Here is a 21,251-nt window from a genome sequence, read left to right on the forward strand (position 1 = left end):
GTAAGGTGTTTACCTGTAGGGAAAAGAAGTGTCTGAAGTAACAGAAGTGCTGGGGTGAGACAGTTTGTTAGTGGATGTTTTTTTCAGTAGCCACATTTAAAATGCCTGTAAGTGACTTTGGTATGAAAAGCAGACACTTTCTATCAGTGCTTCCTGAGAATATAAAAGACATTTCTATGGGGAAGACTGACATATATAAAAACTAGAAATAAAACTAGAACTAGAGCTGATGTGGCAAAGTATTTATTGTCCAAAATGGGGATACTGGAACACTTCCTAATGTCTTAAAGAGGCGATATAGCCAAAATGCTGCCCAAAATAGACCTAATGAGATGTTTTCAGACATAACTTGATGTCTTTATTAAATTAATGCAATATAGATAACGGGCAGCTGCCCCATCAGAGTAATGTTGACGTTTGTACAAACTGCTGTCTATCTGTGGTGAAATGAGGTCTGTGGGACTTGGGTGCCATTTCCAGAAAGTCCTGCAGGAGTCTTCCATTGCAATGGAATCAGATGTGTCACCATTTGGGGAAAGGTAAGTATGGCACTGGTGAGATACTACATGTTGTTTGGGTTTCTTTCTGCTTAGGAAATGAAGGGGGAAGAGTTAAGACCACAGAGGTTCTCCCCAAAGATCATAGCTCTGAAGAAGTCATTCACTTGCCCAGCATTTCTCTGGAAATTTAGGTGGGAAGTTCTTGATGCCTGGAAATCTTTCAGGAGTGTTTTATTTGCTGGAAGCTCCATCTAAGTCACAAAGCACGACACATCATATTTCTCCTTGGCCTCTTTTTAAATTTACTGAAAGAGTCCCAGCCTGGGGCATGGAATGATGCAAAATGTCTGGGATACACCAAACATAAGTACCAATGAGAGGAAAGTTTCCCCTCTGTATCATATGAAAAGTTGCATACTAATCATAATTTATCATCATCTTCATATATTCTTATATAAGTAATACAAATCACCACAGCCAATTAATCAATCTGTAATTAGGAGCTGACACGAACATTTACTACCATCAGGCATAATTTATATGATTACAGATGATTAAATAAAATGTAATTGAGTGAAGAGGCAATTTGTTAAGCACATGGAAATTCAGCCATATCACCTCGGGCTGTGATCTTGTCAGAACTCAGCAGCTAAGAGGGGTCAGAGTGGGTCAGGGTTTGGATGAGGAACTCCAAGGGAGAAGCCTGAGTACTGCATGAGGGGGCAATAGCTCATAAGTTGCATCCTCCTGGCCGAGGCAGAGTTGGAAGGAAATGTCTTGTTGGAGAGATGGACATAAGCTATTAAAAGTGTTCTTGAGAGAGGTGGGAATTTGCCTCCCAGGCTTCAGTTAATTTAATTTCGAGTAGAGCACGCACCTGACGAGTCACCACGAGGAGACAGTAAACTACAGCACCTTGACGCTTGCTGCTCTTCAGCAGAGGCAGAAGAGATGTCACTGCACTGATTTAGTCTGCCTACCTCTGATACCTCCATCTTCATTATTTTGGCAAGAGGAGTCCTTGTAAAATAAGTACATAAATTCCTCTTCTGCTCAGTAGAGAGAGTGCTCGTGAAAGCCAGCCAAGGTGGAATCTGTCTGCCTAACTCGTGTGCTCAATCTCCTGCACAGACATCTCCGTTCCATTGACTGGATGGAGAAGTTGGTCACATCCATTAAGCCAACAGCTTTATTGGAACGCAGGCATGAATTGAGCCTTGATCCCAGGTGCTTCAGCGTAGTGTCCTATGGAAGAACAAAACCCACAAGCCAGCCAAGGGCTTCCCAAGAATAAGGAAATGAGAGTTTGTTCTTCGTGCTCCATCCAAAACCAGCTGACATCAGAAGACAATCCCACAGGAACTGCTAAAAGCAACACAGGGAAAGTGCTTTTCTTTTATTCTTTCATAATTTTTATTGTCTCAGGACCAAATCCAACTGAGTGAAAGATTTCTTGGAAAGCTCAGCGTGTTTCCAAATTGGATCTGGTCATGCAGCCAGAGAAACACAAGAGGTTTCCTTTAATTATTGCACAAAAATAAACTTGAATTATTAGGACCAATTCAATTTCTGCAGTCTTAAACAAGAGTATTTTTGTTTCCTCTGTTTTCAGTTTCTTGGCTTGCGCCAAGACATCTCATTTAAAATAATTAAAACCATTTGTTTGAATACAGTGCAGCAGTGCTTTGCCTATGCGTTCTGTTGTGTTTTCCTCAAGTCCAGTATCGCTCCCTGTGGGAAGTGAAGCAGCCATCTGACAGATCAGAGACATCAAGGAAATAACTCTACTTTCTCTTGGTGGAAGGCAAGCAGGCAGGACAAGAAGGGGCTAAAAAAAAAAAAAAGATCTTTGATTATTAAATGGATATTTATGCATATGGATAATCAGATGTGTTTGGCAGAGCATGGGGGGTACCTCAGGATTAGAGCAGAAAGTAAAGCAAGCTTTCTTCTCTGAAACAATTAGTGAAATCACTTTCTGTACATTAAGAGCCCTGTGTGTGCGACATTCTCCATTGGGCTGCACAACCAATGTGGGTCAGTGTGATGTTTAAACTCTTAAGTGGTACCACTAATCTCCATTAATCTGACTTCAAAGATGAGACATAATGCTCGGTGCAAGAGCCTATGAGTTGTTAATGCACATTCCTCAGCTGGAGCACTAATACACAACTCCTGCCGAAAGAACAGGGTCTTTCAGACTGGCATGTTGAGTTATAAATAAAAATCTCTTTGGGAATCATTCCAGAACTGATCTATTCTTTGGTTCTATACATCCCATTGTACCCTTTGCCACTGCGGTCTTGGAAATGCTTTCTCACCTGGTATGATTTTTCCCCCAGCAAAAATACCTACAGTACTGCTGCCTAAATGGTGAACTGCTGACCTCATTTAATGAGGGAGAATATAGGCAGAAGGCCATGGATTTACCCCATATTACATGGCATGGAGAAAACAAGGTTGGTCAACCAAGATTTAATCTCAGCCCCATGATTACCAGTCAGGAATGATCACAGAAGCCAAAGAAATAATGTTGGTCTAAAGCACCAAACAGGAGAAGATCTTTGGGTCTTGATTTGAAGATTCTAGTAATTTTGTTTTTCCAGTGTAAAATTTAGGTCCATGGTGGATCTCAGAAGTGAGTAAAAAGAGTCACCACTGTAGTTGGGTAGGATATTCCATGTTTGTTCCCTGTGAAAATGTTTGATTTTATATTATTGGGATACAAGAAGTGTTTTTATTAAAATATACAAAAATTTCACTCATCTTCAATTCTACAGGTTTTGAAATAGATTCATTTGTCCTTACATGTTTCTAGTATTGTGATTGAGTTATTTCCAAAACAGTTCATTTGCATTCATCAAAATCAAGGAGAAAGAGTCTCTCATCCTCAATTAAATTAGTGCTAATCAAAAATAATAACTGTTTTTAACAAAACTCTGGTAACAGATTTGTGTTCAATCTCACACTTTTCTATTTGAAAAAAAAAAAAAAAAAAAAAAAAAAAAAGAGCTTGTTTGCTAGAGGATATGTATGGGAGAAAAGACCCCATCCAGTTATTCTGCAAAACAAAAGAAGTTTGAAGAAAGGTAATTTTCTCCCTTCCCTTCCCTTCCCTTCCCTTCCCTTCCCTTCCCTTCCCTTCCCTTCCCTTCCCTTCCCTTCCCTTCCCTTCCCTTCCCTTCCCTTCCCTTCCCTTCCCTTCCCTTCCCTTCCCTTCCCTTCCCTTCCCTTCTTTTCTCTCCTCTCCCCTCCCCTTGCTCTCCCCTTCCCCTCCCCTCCCCTCCCCTCCCCTCCCCCTCCCCTCCCCTCCCCTCCCCTTCCCCTCCTCTCCCCTCTCCTCTCCTCTCCTCTCCTCTCCTCTCCTCTCCTCTCCTCTCCTCTCCTCTCCTCTCCTCTCCTCTCCTCTCCTCTCCTCTCCTCTCCTCTCCTCTCCTCTCCTCTCCTCTCCTCTCCTCTCCTCTCCTCTCCTCTCCTCTCCTCTCATCACATGTGCTTTGCTAAAGGAAGAGTAAAACTCATGAAGAGTTTCTTCCACAGCTTCCATGGGATTTTTAGTGTCCCCTATAATTTCCTATTGGGAATCTTGGTTTCCATGCTAGGGCAGAAAAAAGTTAACCTTTTCAGCTGAGGGCTGACTATTTGAAAAATGTCCAATGTGTGCCAAAGCAGAAGAAAAAAAAAATAGATGTTGGCTGAAATTTTCTGTTGAGTTTTACAAGGTAGTAGAGCAGACTGTAAGCCGGTGCATTTAGGCGTCTGGGTGGGGAAATGTATGAAAAATGCATGAGAGGTTTGCATAAGAAATGCTGTTCACTGGTGTTTCAGATTCATTATTCTTTTTTTCTTTCTTTTTTTTTTTTTTTTCAATGAAATTATCCTAAGGATTTTTTATGTTTTATTTTTTTAGCTGAAGAGAAAGCACGTGCTCGGTAAGTGAGCTGAGCCGCAGATTTCAGGGTCCTTAAGCACTCATTGACACGAGAGGCGACGACAGCTCTGCAGGAACCTTGATGGGTCTCCCAGGGTTGTTGGTTTTTTAAGCCTGTGTGTTATGGATTTCCACAACAGGTGCTAACAGCTCAAGGCATCTTAATGCCTATTGGATTAAATAATGCACATTGTTAAAATTGCATGAAGTCTCTCCCACTGGGGTAACGCTAACCTTTTTGCGTTTACTTTTTTAAATGAAAATAAAGCATGGATTATAAAAAAAAAAAAAAAATTGATAAAATCTACCCACAGATAAGCTGGTCTGAAATTCTGCTTAGCTTACTCTTCCTTCACGCAAATCTTGGGGATCTTGGGCAGGGCAGACTGAAGAGATACAACCAGAAGAGCATAACAAGGAGAACCATAGGATCATTAAGGTTGGAAAACACCTCCAAGTTCATCAAATCCAACCATCAGTCCATTCCCACCATGCCCACTGAGCCATGTCACTAAATGAGACATGGGACACTGGGACCAAAGCATGGGTTAAATTGGTTAAATATGGGGCCTCTGATGCTTTTGCACCAATTCAGAAAGCATTCACCATCTGGAAGTCTGGGACAGAGTTAGGCTGGAAAGGAAAATACGAGTGAAGAACACACTGCAAAGAGTGGGGTCCATCCAGATCAGGTGGAGGATGTGGGCATAGGAACAGCAGCAGCCCAGTCCTGAAGTGGGCCTTTATCAATGCCCTGTTGATAGCCAGCAGTGAAGCACTGCTGCCCCCCTTCACCATATGCAAACAGTGGTGATTAAGCACCAGATTAAACATCTTCATGAATATTTCAAAGGCTGTTTTTGAAAGTTTCCTGTCCTTTTACACTAATAGCCCCATTAAAACCTGTTTACAAGCCAGTCGTGAGAGTAACTGCGTGCACTTAAAACACGAGAGAGTTCCCCTAGAGGAGTGCTTTCACCACGTGAGAATGGCAGCTGATCAATAGGGATCTTAAAGTAAGACTGTCTGCCTAAACCCCATGGAAACAACCCTTATAACATGGATATAAAGAGCTGGCGAGTGCCCAGCTGGTTAATTAGGGAGGTAAAATGGTAATAACAACAATAATATTTGCTAGGAGGTCCAGCTGTCCTGCTCCTGGGGGTCTGTTTGCCACGGGACTTCTCAGAAGCTGCCTTCAAGATGTTAACAGCAGCCAGGAAAAGGCTGGGGAAAGTTTTAAATAAACTCAACAGCTTGGCTTTTCCTGGATCTCCTTATCTTTTACACATCAGCCCCTGGTAGCACACAGCCAGAGCCTACAACGGGGCTGCAGACACTGCACAATGGCTATCAATAATTCATACAAGATGTAGAAGTACAGTAGAATAAATGCAAGTCATGGATATAGGGTGTATATACCTGTCTGAAGGCATGGGCATATCCAGTTGGTGCTCTGTTCAGTCATTACCCATCCCTGGAGGTGTTCAAGAACCGTGGAGGTGTGGCATTTGGGAACATGGTCAGTGGGCACGGTGGGGTGGGTAAAGATGGGGCTTGGGAATCTTGGGTGTCTTTTCCAACCTTAACGATTCCATGATTCCATGATTCTAAGCTCACAATTTCAATTTATGGTGCTGAGCCCTCTTACATGGAGACTACCCTTAGCTCACCCTCTATTACTTGTCAAACATTATGTTGCAATTACACAATTACACTGCCTTGTTCTGAGATGGGAAGGGGCAGCAAGGCTCCATGAAGGTGCTTGCAGCTCAAAAAAAGGGGGTCAGTTCTTAAATACAGCGCAAAATCTGGGCTTTGTCTTCTCACTGGAAAGTAATCTGCTGACATCAATGGGTTTTGGATTAGGCTCCTGCTGTGTTATTAAGTGAATTATTAATTATTAATAATAACATAACAGAAATCACGCGTTGCCTTATTCAACCATTCCATTTTGTCCTAGGTGGGGGTTTAGGGAAAATACAGTCGCCACGTTTAAATACAAGTGCGGATTGATTGTTCCTCCTCCTTGCTCATTGCCAAGGAGAGTCTGCTTACATAGGGGTGTCCAGCTTTAAATGAATATTGATTGGCTGAAATTCATGCTGTCTGCTCCTGTTGAACTGGCAAAACTAGAAATGTCAATAAAAGTGGATTGAATTTTGAACGATATTAAAACTTTCTGGAGCCAAGATAATCATGATGGAAAAAAGTAATAAATGGCTGCAGACCTTACAGAAGTGAGGCTCTTCCTACTGCTCTGAGGCCCTCTGGGGATAAGGGTGTTTATATCCAACGTTAAAGACAGGTAGAGCTGCTAATGGCCTTTCAGGTCTTTGACTGCAGCACATATAAATAAGCCAAGTGGATGCTCTCACTCAGATCTTCCTAAAACTTGAACAAAATGCAATGACATTAAAGCACTCAGCTCACACATCCTTTTTTATGCTATCTCTAAATGCTTTCAGTGAGAAACTGTCCTATAAGTGAATCCATATTTCCATCTGTCTCATCTAGCAGTTATGTGTACTCCAGAGCTGCCTTCTTTTGCCGTACAATTATTAAATGACAGAACTCAGGTGTAATCTGGGAAGAACTTGAGCATTCAGTGTAAGAAGAGAGAAGTCCACCTGTATGGCTTCCACAAGACAATGCATGACTGATTATACCAAAGAAAGGAGTTCGGAATGCCTTTCAGTTTTGATGTGTACCTCAATCCTGACCTCGAACTTTGAATCACAGCGCCATGGAGACTTAGAATCATAGAACCATAGAACCACAGAATCATTAAGGCTGGAGAAAACCAACCCCAACCCACCTCACCATGCCCACTGACCATGTCCCCAGGTGCCACATCTCCACGGTTCTTGAACACCTCCAGGGACAAAGACTCCACCATTTCCCTGGGCAGCCTGTGCCACAGCAACACCACAATTTCAGAGAATAAATTTGTACTAATATATAGTTGTAGATAGCTTGAAGGTAGTTCTCAAAACCTACCTCTTCTCTGCATTGTCTGCCATGGATTGTTCTTGGGAACTGGACTGTGGCTCTATAAAATAACACCAGGAAATCCATTCTGTACAGTCTTAGTGTTCCTGCTGTTTCAAAGCTGCCAAAGTTTATGCCTGTGTTTATTACATACCAATTAATTAACAATCAGGGGGAAAAAAAAAAGAAAATGGAGAACACTAAATTCTGGGTCAAACTCAGCTGTAATGATCATTTGAAATTCCTGAGGGACCAGGAATAAAGAACAAGTCTTATGGGGAGTGGCTGAGGGAACTGGGTTTGTTCAGTCTGGAGAAGAGGAGGCTCAGGGGAGACCGTATTTCTCCCTACAACTATCTGAAAGGAGGTTGCAGGGAAGTGGGGTCAGCCTCTGCTCCCAGGTAACAGTGATGGGATGAGAGGTGATGGCCTTGTGTTGTGCCAAGAGAGGTTCAGGTTGGATATTAGGAAAAAAAATGATACAACACGATTTGATATGACAGAAGGGTCATCATCCAAGGGGCCTTGACAAACTCTGTAAGTGAGCCCATGTAAACCCTAATGAAGTTCAACAAAGCCATGTGCAAGGTGTTGCACTTGGGTTGGGGCAGTCACATATGTGCATACCGTCTGGGAGAAGAACTCACTGAGGGCAACCCTGCAGGGAAGGACTTGGAGGTTCTAGTAGGCAAAAAACTGAGTATGAAGCAGTAGTGTGCATTTGCAGTCCAGAAGGTCAACAGTAACCTGGGCTGCAACAACAGACGGGTGGCAGCAGGCAGGAAGGGGGTTGTTCCCCTCTGCTCTGCCCTCGTGAGACCCCATCTGGAGCACTGTGTCCAGGCCTGCAGCCCCCAGCTCAAGAAAGATGCAGAGCTGTTGTAGTTGGTCCAGAGGGGACCATGAAGACAATCAAAGGTCTGGAGCACCTTCTCTACAAGGAAAGGCTGAGAGAGCTGGGCTTGTTTAGCTCGGAAAAGAAAAGGCTCTAGGGAGACCTCAGTGCAGCCTTCCAGTACTTGAAGTGTGCTTATAAGCAGGAGGGAGAGTGACTTTTTACACAATCTGATAGCAATAGAACAAAGTGGAACGGCATTAAACTAAAAGATTTGAGATTTAGATTAGATGTCAGTAGGAAACTATTCACTGGGAGGGTGGTGAGGCTCTGGCACTGCTGCCCAGAGAGGCTGTGGATGCCCCATCTCTGGAGATGCTAAAGGCCATTGACGGGGCCCTGGACAGCCTGATCCAGTGCTTGATCCTAACAGTTGGCAACCCTGCCCACAGCAGGGGGTTGGAAGTAGATGACCTTTGAAGTCCTTTCCAGTCCAAGCCATTCTGTAATTCTATGATTTCTAAGCTCCCAGGGATCTTTCATTTTCCGTAGCTTTCCAATGATGCTTTTAGCTATGATTGATCTCTCTCTTATTTCCCACTGCACTATGAAGAAGGGAGCACGAAAGCCGAGCAATGAGGGATTTTTAACCCAACTACATTCTATACAATCTCTTGGAATGCTGGGGGATGAATCATACTCCATAAACACACTCACATCCTTTCCAAGTGCATAAAATGAAGCTTGAAGAAGAGGTCGTATTTTCTCAAACTTGGGTATCTCCGCCGAGAAATATCAATTCAAAGCAGATTGATTTTCAGAAATGCCCAGACTGGACAGATGGGCAGCAAAACAGATTACTCATAGGGCATTCTTATTTGAGAGCTTATCTTTAAATGTTGGGTTACAAATGGCTCTCTGCAGGGTCACTCAGTACTCATCTAACTTAAGACTTCAGATTCCAGGATGCTGGGTGTCCTCTGGCATGAACTTACCATCATACTTCACCCCACAAAACCTGTTATTTGAGGAGTTATTTTGGTGATTCTGCTATTTTAAACCAAAGCAGAGAACTCCATGCTGAAAAACCACAAGATTATTCCACTGTATCTTGAGGCAATGGCTGAAAGGGACACGAAGGACATGGTTTAGTGAGCATGCTGGACATGGGTTGGTGTTTGGAGTCAATGATCATAGAATCGTTTAATCGTTAGTGTTGGAAATGACTACTGGGATCATCTAGTCCAAGCCCAAACCATCACCATCAACCTTGTTGTCTTCTGCAACCTTAACAATTCCATGAAAGTGTTTCCATTGGATTGGTCCATTGAATCCTGGCATGACAGCCTGGGACTTTTAGAACAAATACTTGCCTGGAGCAGATTGATCTGATCATTGCTGACCTGGAGAGCCAGGAATCCCAACAGGTAGTTGCAGTGTTGCTTAAGAAAAGCATATAGAGATCATTAGAAGTTGAACTCAGTGATCCTTACGTGTCCCTTTCAACTCGGGATGTACTGTGATTCTATGAGTCCTGCCTTACAGTCACTGATTTCAGAAGGAAAAATAATTCCCACTGTTTGTAGAAGGCACCACGGAAAGGAGAGCACTGGCAGAGCACTAATACCTAAACACTGCTTGAAAACCACGCTGACAGCCTTTATAAAACCATGCAAATTCCCCCCTTTAAGAAGAAGGGTCTTTGAAAGAGATTTTCCTCTGTAAATTCCTATGTTAAACCCCGAGTGGCCGTGGATTTGGGATTTGCCATTCTCTCCATTTCAGCTTTGAAGGCACAGTTCTACCCAATGACTGCCGGATCCCCCTATTCCTCCAGCTCCAACAGCACTTCAGTGGGAGTCCCAGGTGCATGGAGGAGAAATTTAATGGATTAAACAAACAGAGCAAAGAAAAGGCAACCACAGCACAACTGTACGTATACATGTACATCAATCCACACCGAGATACAGGCAGAGAGGAAACAGCACCCAAACGCATTTGGGAAAAGGTCTTTTTTTCTAAGTTTAGCCTTTTGCAGCAGCACAGTGCACAGCTCCTTTACGGCTGCACCATTTCTATGCCATGGCCAAAGAGAATCAGAGGGAATCCAGAGGAATTCCCACTACCTGTAAGATTTCACCTACACGAGGACACCCAGCAAAATAATACAAATTAAGGTGGGGATTTAAAAGTGGATTAATTAAACGGTGTGAAACCCCTGCGAAGGTTGTTCTTACAATTCAGGTGGTCTTCCTTCCATTTAATTTAGTTCGCTTTGGAAATTAATTCAGATTAATTGTCCTAATGGTCTTTATGTACCTACTCTAGATGAACACCAGGGTCATAAAGAGGATCATAGCCCAGTGGCTTCATGATTGTTTTTAGACTGATACCAGGAGGTTCTGGGGGAGATGGCAAGGAGCCCACAGATTTCCTTCCTCCTGGACTGGATTCTTTATCATATTATTTTGGAAAAATAAAATAAAATGAAATCCTTTGACAACAAGAGGAACAATATCCAAATCTCCTAATTCCAGTCAATCCGTTTCAGCAAGCCTGGAGCCAAAAGAAAATCAAAACTACAAGAGGGGGGCTGCTACTGATGGGGGTGGGAGGGGGTGCTGGAAATTGCCTTAAAGAGATAACTGCTGCAAATCTGCTCCTCGGAGGAGGCTCTTAATAGGAGGTTCTTCTTGAGAGCTCTGCCCAGAGGGTTCTTCAGGAGGGATTTTCTCATTGGCAGCTCACATCTGGAGATTGAAGCCCCTCTGGGAGGTCCCGGCCAAATTTGAGTGGGGGGACAGCAGAGGCACGAATCTGAAATTTCTGATGGGTTCGGGGCACTTTTCTTTGTCAGTCTTTGAAGCCATTGCAAGCGAGGGGATATTTTGGGCTCAACTCTGCTCAATCTTGTTTGCATATTCCCGTTTTGCATGCCAAGTAGGTACAAAAAGAAAAAAAAAAAAAAAAAAGCTGAAAGAAAATGAAATTTCAGTCTGTCCAAAGAGATGAATGCAACCCCAACCCCAGCACGATGGAGCTGTAATAAAACAGCAACAATGCTTATAATGCAAATAATCAAACACTAATGGGACAGAGAAGGGGGCAAGGGGCACTTATCCCCCAGATGTTGTGTTATGGAGCAAAAGTGCTCTGAACCTCAATGGGAAATTCAGAGCCCCCCCAAAACCATTTCAGTGCTGTCTCCCCTGGAGCAGCTGAGCAAAGTGCAGCGTTAAGGGGCTGCAGCATGGCTTTGGGTGGGGGCTGTGGGGAGATTCTGGAGTACCACACACCCCTTAAGCTCCATGGGGAGGGGGGAGAGGCCCTGCAGACCCTTTGGCTTCATGTACCGAACTGAATTTGCTGCTTGGGTATATTTGACCCTGTTTCTTGGCCCAGATATGGTTCAAATATTCTTTTCTTCTGTTAAAAAAAAAAAAAAAAAAGAAGAAGAAGAAGAAGAAGAAAAGGAAAAAAAAAGAGGAGGAGGAGGAGAAAAAGAAAACAGAAAGAAACAAAAAAGAAAGGTGTTTTAAAAGAAAAAAAAACAGAGAAAGAAAAAACAAAGAAAAATAACGTGGTTTTTGTTTGTTTTTTTGTTTGTTTTTGTTTGTTTTTTTTTCATAAAAGTGGCACTGTTTTCTGTACAACGATGACAGACCTCTCCCGGTGAGCCCTGACAGGGAGTTTTGGGGACACCCCAGCCCGGCGGGGACATAGGGCTTGGACATCCCACTGTAGACAGAGTATTGTGTCCCTCCGCATAAACGTGTGACCTGAAGAAGAGGGTCGGAGAATGGGGGTTGTAAATTCGGGAACATCCTCTAAATCTCCTCCTCCCCATCACCACTTTTTTGGGTACCCGTCCCGACGGGGAGGGTAGAGGGACGAGGCCAACACGTCCTTAGGGGCCGGAACCCCTCGGCTGTAAGGTGAGAGAGACAATCCTCCATCCCGTAATACTTTGGTCCCATTCTTTCTTTCCTCGGGGTACGCGCACAGAAAACCGCGCAGGCAGCAGCACTCCCCTCCTCGCAGCCAGCGCAAGGCTGTTCTCTTAATGAATTACTAATGAGTTCAAATTGGACAGCCGGCTTAATTAAAGCGTAGAGGCGCTGTGTTTACCACGTTGTAATTGAACTCATTAGGGCTCCGGCTTTGTGTTTTGAAGCAGCCGCCGCGGTCCGCCCCGTCGGGTGAAGCGCTTTGTGGGAACGGTGGTGGGGAGGATTTGGGGAGGGGGAGGTGTCCCGTCTTTTCTGATCCCATTTCTCATTCCGAGGGGTGTGCTAGGCGGGTAAGGGTGCTTCTGCTGCCTCACAAAATATTTGGGACCCCCATTTTATAGAGAAAGCAGTGAAGGAACATGTATATACATTTTAATTTTTAATTTTTTTGGGGGGGGGGGAGGAGATTTTAGGAAGAGAAGCCCACCCCCGCAACACCGTGTCTCTGATACCCCCATCCTCTCTCCCCCCTCAATCCCCCCAGTTCTTTCTTTATAAGGCGCAGAGTGGGGTACCCCTCCGTCCTCCGCAGCCGTCGGGGCGGCCCTACCCTGAGGGCGGGGGCGGTGGGGCGGGGGCGACCGCGGTTCCCCCCCCTTTTCCTAGAGAGGGGAGGGGGCCGGGGAAGGGGCGGCTTCCTCGCGCCGCTTGCAGGGCTCTGCGTGGCTGCTAGAAGGCGTCCGAGCCCCGACCCACCCGCGGCACATCCTCGGCGGCACGGGCGGGAGAGAAACTTCCACGGAGCCCGACCCGGGGGGGGCCCTGATGAAACTAGGGAGGACAGGTAAGCTGTGGGGCTGGAGGTGAGCTATGGGTTTGGTGGTGAGATGTGGGGCTGGCAGTGAGCTCGAATGGGATGGGGAGGAGGGAATCTTTCGTGGAGGTGGTGATGGTGACAAGAGGGATAATGGCATTTGGGGTGCGTGTGGGTCTGGGGGGTTCTGCGTTTCGTCCTCCCGTGAGTTTGGGGTGCAGTGTTGGGAGGGAGCGGTGCGTCAGAGCTATGCTGTCCTCCTTTGCGTTTCTCGGCTGCCTCGATTTTATTTACTTTCCTTTGGAATCGTGAAGCTGGGGTCAGGTTTGGAGAGCGGTCGGGCGGCACAAGGCTCGGCCGGAACACAAACTTGGGTGGGCACGGGGGGCATTCGGCCTCCGTCCCCTCTCGGATGGGAAGTGAGCAGAGAGGGGTGGAGAGAGGTGGGATAGGGGACAGCGAGCGGCTGTGGAGTGGGATCTCTGCTTTGTCAGGTGCGAGGTTTAACACTGGGGGAAATTTATTTATGCTATTTTATTAATTGGATTTGGGGATTTGGGGTGAGAGAGCTGGAGCACGAAACACGTGCACATGGGGGATGCCCTCTCCACCCAAACCTTTGGCTGCGTGCTTGTTGCACGACTCCTGCCCATCAGCTGCCCCAGAGCAGTGGTCTATAGCATCCCATACACAGCGCTTGTATGGGGGTGGCTTTAGGGAAAGCATGCTCGAGGTGGGATATCCTCTCTGATTTTTGACCATAACCATGAAATTATGGTGGGAAGGGGAAGGGAATATGGAGCTGGAAGGGAACAGAAGTTGTGTTCGGATGTAGAGAGGCAGAAGGAGTCGAGGTGGACCCCGAAGTAATGGGAACTGTCGAGGAGAGCAGTAAAAGCCAGCCGACCCCAATCCCCACAGGTTGTTTGTTCCTCATAAAATACAACTCTCCATAGCAGGAAGTTACTGCAAACATTTATCAATAATGAATGAATCTCCTGTAATAAAATACTCGCGTAATTAGCTACAGGCAAGTGCGTGCATTATGCCAAAGCCTTTTGCAACTCTTTGTTGGAAATCCGACTCAGAAAGAAGAGCAAAGAGTTAGAAATAACAATAATAATTAAAAAAGCAAAGCACCACTCAGCCTTTCCGCATCTTTTTTACACCATTTCTGAAATCCGAACCGTAACTACTCCTAAAATATACCCGACAACTCTTTGGTGAATTCAGAAGAGTCATTAACATTCAGCTTTAAGTGAATGTTAACAGTAAATAAAGAAATCTCTTGATTGTAATCGTCGCAACAAAGCAATAATAAAGCAGTGGGTGGTCATCAGTAATGATAAATGTATCATTATTACTGTGCGTTGGGAAAGGGGTTGGGAAAGTGCTTCAGACTTTGTTAGTGGTGAGCGCGGTGGCAATTCGTTTCTTAGCCTGGGAAGAAAAAAAAAAAGCCATATAATTTTATACACAATTTAGGTGAAAATAAATTTAAATCTGTATATTACATTTTTAATTTCAAGATAGTAATTAAAGCTGCTTCATTATATCTCCTCGGAAACTCCCAGCGCTCATCGTAATTGCCTGATTGCACGAGCTGCTTTCTAAGACACCCAAGGTTACTGGGTTCTGAAAAGTGAATTATTTACTGACGTGATGAGTTTTCGCCCCATCGCATCACGTTTTCTGGGAAGTTCCGATTCGTCGGTCCCAAACCCGGCGATGGAAGTTGGATCCGATGTTCCCTATGAGTCCCTTCCAACTTGGGATATTCCCTGATTCGAAGTTTGTTGCTCTTTGAAACACTCAACACAAACCCGGTCCTGCCGGAAGAAGCTCAGAGCACTTCAATTCGTGCATCTGTAAGCAAAATCAATCGCTGAGGTGATTTTCGTTTGGGATTTATTTATTTATTTTTTTTCCCCTACAAGGGTTAATTCACCCACATCCAAATTCTCAGCCTCCCCAGGCAGGGCAAAAAGCAAATCGCGGATTTTTTGTTTTGCTTTGAAGCACGGAGGAGCTCGGGGCTGGGATGCGTCGCACCGCTCTGCTCCTCGCAGGAGGGGAATGAGAGCCGCAAATTGCAGTTCGGTGCCGGGGGCGGGGGGAGCCTTCCCCGGGGGGAGCGCTGAGCTCTGCACGTACCTTCACCTCCGTTCTGACCGCTCGGAGTGTACTGGGAAGTTAGCAGAGACAAAAGATGCTCTTTATTCCTCCGTCCTTCATCTCGCGCCGATTTTCAGCAGCCGGAGGGGTGGCAAACGGCCCCAAAACGCCCCATCCCCAAACTCTGCCCGTGCATTAAAAGCGCCGGGAGGAGCTCGCGTTTTTCCCCGTTATCATCGTTATATGCGTCTTCCCGAGGCGTCCTCTCCCCGCTGGAAAAACTCCGCGCAGCTCTCTGCCCTTTTGTTGTGCCTAGCTGCGTTATTCAGGAGCGGAGACAAAAGCCCGAAGTGATGCGATCTAAATGAGCTGCGGGCTTTTCCAGATGGGACCACCTCTATTCCAAATGCCCCCTCCGCTTTCTGCTCCATATAATAAAAAGCGATTACAAAAATAATACTTAGCGAAGGGCTTCGCTGGACACCGAACAGCGCAGCGAAAAATACAGCCAGAAGTATTTTTAAAACCCCCTTTGCTACCTAAATTTTGTTGGAAAAAGGGGTTCAGAACGGTACCTTGTGCGCTACTTTCACGGCTGTGAGTTTCAATCGGATGCGGAGGGGTGGGAGGAGGGGATGGACCGGAGCTGGGGGTGGTTTTCTTTGTGGTTTTTTAAGCGCACCGAGGTTGTCTCGTTCCTCGTGGGCTGTTCTCGTATTTAAGCGCTGGGGAAGTAAATAAAGGGCAGGAGAGTGGGATGAGGTGGGTTAAACTTGGCCCCTTCTCTTTGCTGCCTTTTTTTTTTTTTTTTTTTTTTTTTTTTCCACGAAGCAATTCGCAGCGAAGTGGATGTGCTGCTTTCACCTCGTTTCCAAGGCAGAAACGAGATAGAGAAGAGAGGAAAAGGAGCCAGGACTCGTATTTGTCCTTTCCGGGCTTCTGAGAGAAGTTTGTCCGCTTACCCCTCTCCTCTCTAAGCTAACAGTTCCAAACGGCAAAGAACGAAATGAACGGGAGTCGATGAACGGCAGCAGGACAGGAGCCCGGGGCGGCAGATCCACGGGGAAAGAGCACGGACACCCCCTCAAGCCTGGCTGCCCGCCCCGCTCCTCGCCGGGGGTGCAGGCTGGGCTCCGGCCCAGACGCGGAAGTGGCGAAGGGGTCGGAGGCGGCCGGAGCGTCCGGGGAGGGCGCAACCGGCCCGGGGCCACCTGCGGGAGCCGCCCGGTCCCTGGGCGGACGGGGCTTTCTTCTGCCAGCCGAGGTCAAGCCCTACCCCGTGGTACTCCACGAGGTTTCCCGACAGGCTTAAGCAGAGAGAAAGTAGTGGAAGGTATAATGTCACGTCGGTGAAGGGGATCAGCTCATTCCCAGTTAGGAGAGGTCCGCCAAGCCGGGGACGCCGCTGTGGGCAGTTCCCGGTTACCACGCACTGCCCGGCACACTCCTGTCCGTGGGGACTTCTGCACGCACAGCATAAGTCCCCACGGGTTTATGTTTTCCATACAGTATAAATTCAGGAAGCCCTTCAGCTTCTCCTAAGGATTGCAAAGAGGCAGCGAGCAGTTGACCAAACTTTACTTAGCTTTGTGTTTAATGACGGTGGAATGAAAGGCGGGCAATGACTAACGACTTTGCACCGAGTTTGAATTTCAGGCTGCGAGGCCCGAGCTCGGGGTGGGGGCTTCGTTGAAGACGCATCGCCAAACCCACGCATCCCTTTCTTTTACTTCTCCTCCACCGCCGGGGTTCAGAGCAGGGGCCGAGGCTCTCTCTATCCCCGCTTCTCCCGGGATCCGTCGGGGCAAAGCCCTCCGTGGCCCCCACCGCTCCCCGGAGGCGGCTATTGCGGGGAAGAGCTCACCGAGAGCCCGCAGGGAGCGGGCAGCTCCTCCCGGTCCCCCCCGGTGACAGCGAGCGAAGAGAGAAAAGGAGATTTTCTCCTCGACGTTGTCATAGATCAAGCGATGCGTGACTCGGGTTTAAGCAATGAAACAATTGGAATCAATTAGCTGGCGGAGGAGAGTTTGGAAGTGTAAAATTCACGTCAGCCCGGCTAGGAAGCATTGATTAAAATGTCACCAGTGTGAGGTTATGGCCGCGGAAAGCAGCGGGCTCTGCGCAGGAGAGGCTCGGGAAAAAAAATTGGGGGGAGGGGATTAAAGGGGGGAGCCTCTGTGAGACAGGGAGCGGAGTTTAATAAGAAGTGACAGAAGTAATAAGGAGAGGTGAGAATCTTTTTTTTTTTAATTTCTTTTTTTTTAATATATTCATTTTTTCTTTTTTTCTTTTCTTTTTTTCTTTTTTTTTTTTTTTTAGCGAACGGGGGGGCTTCGCCGTTTTGATGCCCGGTGGAAAAAGGAGCGGAGAGAATTCGGGGATCGCCGTGGGTGTCTCTGGGACAGATCGGCGCTGAGGTATTCGCCCTGACAGGTGGGAAAAGGAAGGGGAAACAAAGTGCAAATGTCATGCTTACGTGATATTTGGGGGTTGGTATTGCTCGCGTGGATGGAGAGGAATGCTGAGACTGTTGCGGGTTTGTAAAAAGTTAAAAAAATGGAGGGGTGTGAGGAAACATCGCATAGTCCCTATTTCCACTCCAGGAGAGCGTTTGGGATTCTCTCCCCGTCTTTTAGCTGCTCCCTCAGCTTTTCCCACTGCTCTGCACCGCAGCGAGAAGAACGTCGTGAAATATGCACATCTTTTTTTTTTTTTTTTTTTTTTTTTGGCTGCACTTTATTCACCTGCCTTGGGAAAGAAAATAAGAATAAGGAGCTGCAGACTATTTGCTGGGATTTTTTATTTTTTTTTTCTCTCTCTCTCTCTAATTTGGGGCATCGTGCAATTAGAAAACCCCATTTGAGCCGCGTTAACAGCGAGAGCAGGTTTGGGAAATGGCAGTTTTGAAGGGGAGCACGGTATCAGCATCCTCGCCCGTGTGTGGAATGGCTGCAGCTGTCTGGGGCTGGAAATCAACTTTATCCCCCCCCCCCCCCCCTTCTCTTTTCTCCCACCCCGTAATTTGTAACAATGTTTGAAAACACTGACTGCGAAAAGAAGTGAGTTTTATACTCAGGGAGTACGTTCATTTTCTTGGAGGCAAAGTGGATCATATCGTGGTGGGGAAAAAAAAAAAAAAAAAGAGGAGGAGGGAAAGGAAAACAAAGGAAAGGGAAAAGAAAAATAACGGAAAATGAGAAAGGGAGGGAGAAAGAAGGGGAATGGGAAAACAGAAGGAAAGGAAGGGGGGGAAAGAAAGGAGAAAAGAGAAAGGGGGGAAAAGAAGGGGGAAAAGGAAAGAAAAGTAGAAGGCAAAGGAGGGGGAGGGAAGAAAAGGGGAGAAAAAAAAGAAAGGAAAAGGGAAAAAAGAAAGGAAGGGGGAAAAAGAAAGAGAAAAGGAAAGGAGAAGAGAAGAGAAAAAGAAGGGGAAAAAAAGAAAGGACAGTAGAGGGGGAAAGGAAAGGGGAAAAATAAATGCAAAAAAAAGAATGAAAAGTGGAGGGAGAAGAAGGGAGAAACAAGGAAAGGGGGAAAAAGAAAGGAAAGGAGGAAAAAGAAAAGAAAGGGGGAAAAGGAGAAGAATGGGGGAAAAGAGGGGAGAAGGGAAGAAAACAGAAAGAGAAAAAGAAAGGAAAGAGGGGGGGAAAAGAAAGAAAAGGGGGGGGGGAGGTTAAGGAATGGGAAAAAAGGCAAAAGCACAGCCCCCTTTCTACTGCCTCTTCCCGAGCACCCCGTCCCAGCTCGAGGCTCTTCAGGACGCACTGAGAGCTGCGCGGTGCCCCGGGGCCCCGACGGGGCGTCCCGTTCCCTTCTCGTCCGGGGAGGACCGAAGGGAAGAATGGCGAACGCAGGGGGGGGTGGGGGGGTCCGGCCCTGTCCGCCCCCCCGGGTTCTGACGTCACCGTGCCCACGGGGGGGGCGGCTCCCAGAGAAGCTCGTAGCTCCGCGCTGCCACCGCCTCCTCCTCCTCTTCCGTGCGCGGAGCTCCGCGGAGAGGGCAGGGGCCGGGCGGCCGCGGGGATGCGCGTCCTCTCCGGCGGTGGCCCGCGGAGGTAAAACGGGGATCGGACGGAGAGGTGGGAATTGGGGAGGTGGGGCTGCGGAGCAACCGTGGTGTGCGGTGGTGAACGGTCCTTACGGCGGCTGGGGGATTTATGGGGATGCTGGGTGGGATGTGCGTGGTAATGCAGAGGCAGTGAGTAGGGAATGGGGTGGGAGAAGCGGAGGAGCACTCAGTGCAGAATCAATCTTCCCGCAGACTGCTTTAGAGCAGGGCTTTGTGCGCTCCCTCCCAGCAAATTCGAGGGAGGGCATTTAGGGAGCCGGGCAGCTCAGGGACATATTCCCCTTCACCCTTCCCTCCCCCTTTCTCCTCCCCTTCTCTTGACGGGGCCCCCACTGACAGCTCTGTGTCTCTCTCTTTCTGCCCTGCTGACAGCTCCACATCTCTCATTCTCCCCACAGCTGGAGCACAGCAGCCCCCCTGACATTGAAGAGAGATGGCGACCAGCCCCCTGCCCGCTCCCACGGACATTTTGCTGCCGTCTCCATCCGGCGCATACCCACCGGACCCCATGAGCCAGCAGCAGCGTGCTGGCCACGCCGCCATGAAACCCAACCAAGTGGGGCAAGTGATCCTCTATGGCATCCCCATCGTCTCTCTGGTGATCGATGGGCAGGAGAGGCTGTGCCTGGCGCAGATCTCCAACACACTGCTCAAAAACTTCAGTTACAATGAGATCCACAACCGACGCGTGGCTCTGGGCATCACCTGCGTGCAGTGCACACCAGTGCAGCTGGAGATCCTGCGGCGTGCCGGGGCCATGCCCATCTCATCGCGGCGCTGCGGGATGATCACCAAGCGGGAGGCAGAGAGGCTCTGCAAATCCTTCCTGGGGGAGAACCGTCCACCCAAGCTGCCTGACAACTTCGCTTTCGACGTGTCCCATGAGTGCGCCTGGGGGTGCCGGGGGAGCTTCATCCCCGCCCGCTACAACAGCTCGCGCGCCAAGTGCATCAAGTGCACCTACTGCAGTATGTATTTCTCCCCCAACAAATTCATCTTCCACTCGCACCGCACTCCCGACGCCAAATACACGCAGCCTGATGCTGCCAACTTCAACTCCTGGCGCCGCCACCTCAAGCTGACCGACAAGAGCCCCCAGGACGAGCTGGTCTTTGCCTGGGAGGACGTCAAGGCCATGTTCAATGGTGGAAGTCGCAAGCGGGCACTGCCGCCCACACCCACCGCCACCACTCCTGGGACCACCGCTGTCCCCCAGTGCCATGCGCTGGGCTCGGTGAAGGCAGCAGCCGTGGTGGGGGGTGGCTTGCTGGCCCCACACCTTCTAGCCGCAGCTCCCCAAGAGCTGCAGCAGAAGCGGCCACGCTTCGAAGAGGACGAGGAACTGCACGAGGCTGTGGCAGTGGCAGGAGGAAAGAGCCCCCGGAGCTACCCACTCATCCCGGTGCCCAGCAAAGGGGCTTTTGGAGGAGTGCTGCAGAAGTTCCCAGGCTGTGGGGGGCTCTTCCCACATCCCTATGGCTTCCCTGCGGCTTTTGGGCTCTGCCATAAGAAGGAGGAGGGCAGCAGTGCGGGTGATGCCCTCGGAGGGACGGCGGCCCACAAAGCTGGAGGGGGGACAGCAGGTGGCGGGGGGCTCTCCGGGCTCTTCTGGCCCGGCAGAAAGGATGCAGCCTTCTACCCACCCTTCTGCATGTTCTGGCCACCCCGCACGCCAGGTGCACTGCCAGTGCCCACCTATCTGCAGCCCCCTCCTCAGCCACCTGGAGCAACGCTGGGCTGCGCACTGGGGGATGGTGCACTCCGGCAGGCCTTCCTGGACCTCTCGGAGCCCGAAGCGGCAGCCTCAGAGCCTGCATCGCCCTCTGCCTCAGATGGAGGGAACGGGGCAAGCGGAGCCCGCGTCCCCCCACACCCACTGGAGGCAGCTGGAGGCCATAAGGCTGCCAGGGGAGGCTACCACCACTCCAGCGCCTTCCGCCCAGTTGGGGGCAAGGAGGACTCGGAGAGTCTGGCCAAGCTGCACGGTGGCGGCCCGCATCGCCCTGCATCTCCACTGCAGCTCCTGCTTCCCCCGCCGCCCCCGCCACC

At 48.2% G+C, this 21,251-nt stretch overlaps 1 protein-coding gene across 1 annotated transcript in view; it reads left to right on the top strand.

The window, feature by feature from the left end:
• The first annotated feature begins 16,714 nt into the window (after window positions 1–16,714).
• The window catches only part of SKOR2 (SKI family transcriptional corepressor 2), a 22,013-nt gene continuing 17,476 nt past the window's right edge, over window positions 16,715–21,251 (top strand). The window contains 3 exon segments of the mRNA XM_046905535.1: window positions 16,715–17,364; window positions 17,456–17,569; window positions 19,601–21,250. Of these exon segments, the coding sequence (XP_046761491.1) occupies window positions 19,636–21,250 (1,615 nt within the window). The 5' untranslated portion in view covers window positions 16,715–17,364; window positions 17,456–17,569; window positions 19,601–19,635.

This window comes from Gallus gallus, chromosome Z (genome assembly GCF_016699485.2).
Source record: "Gallus gallus isolate bGalGal1 chromosome Z, bGalGal1.mat.broiler.GRCg7b, whole genome shotgun sequence".
NCBI lineage: Eukaryota > Metazoa > Chordata > Aves > Galliformes > Phasianidae > Gallus > Gallus gallus.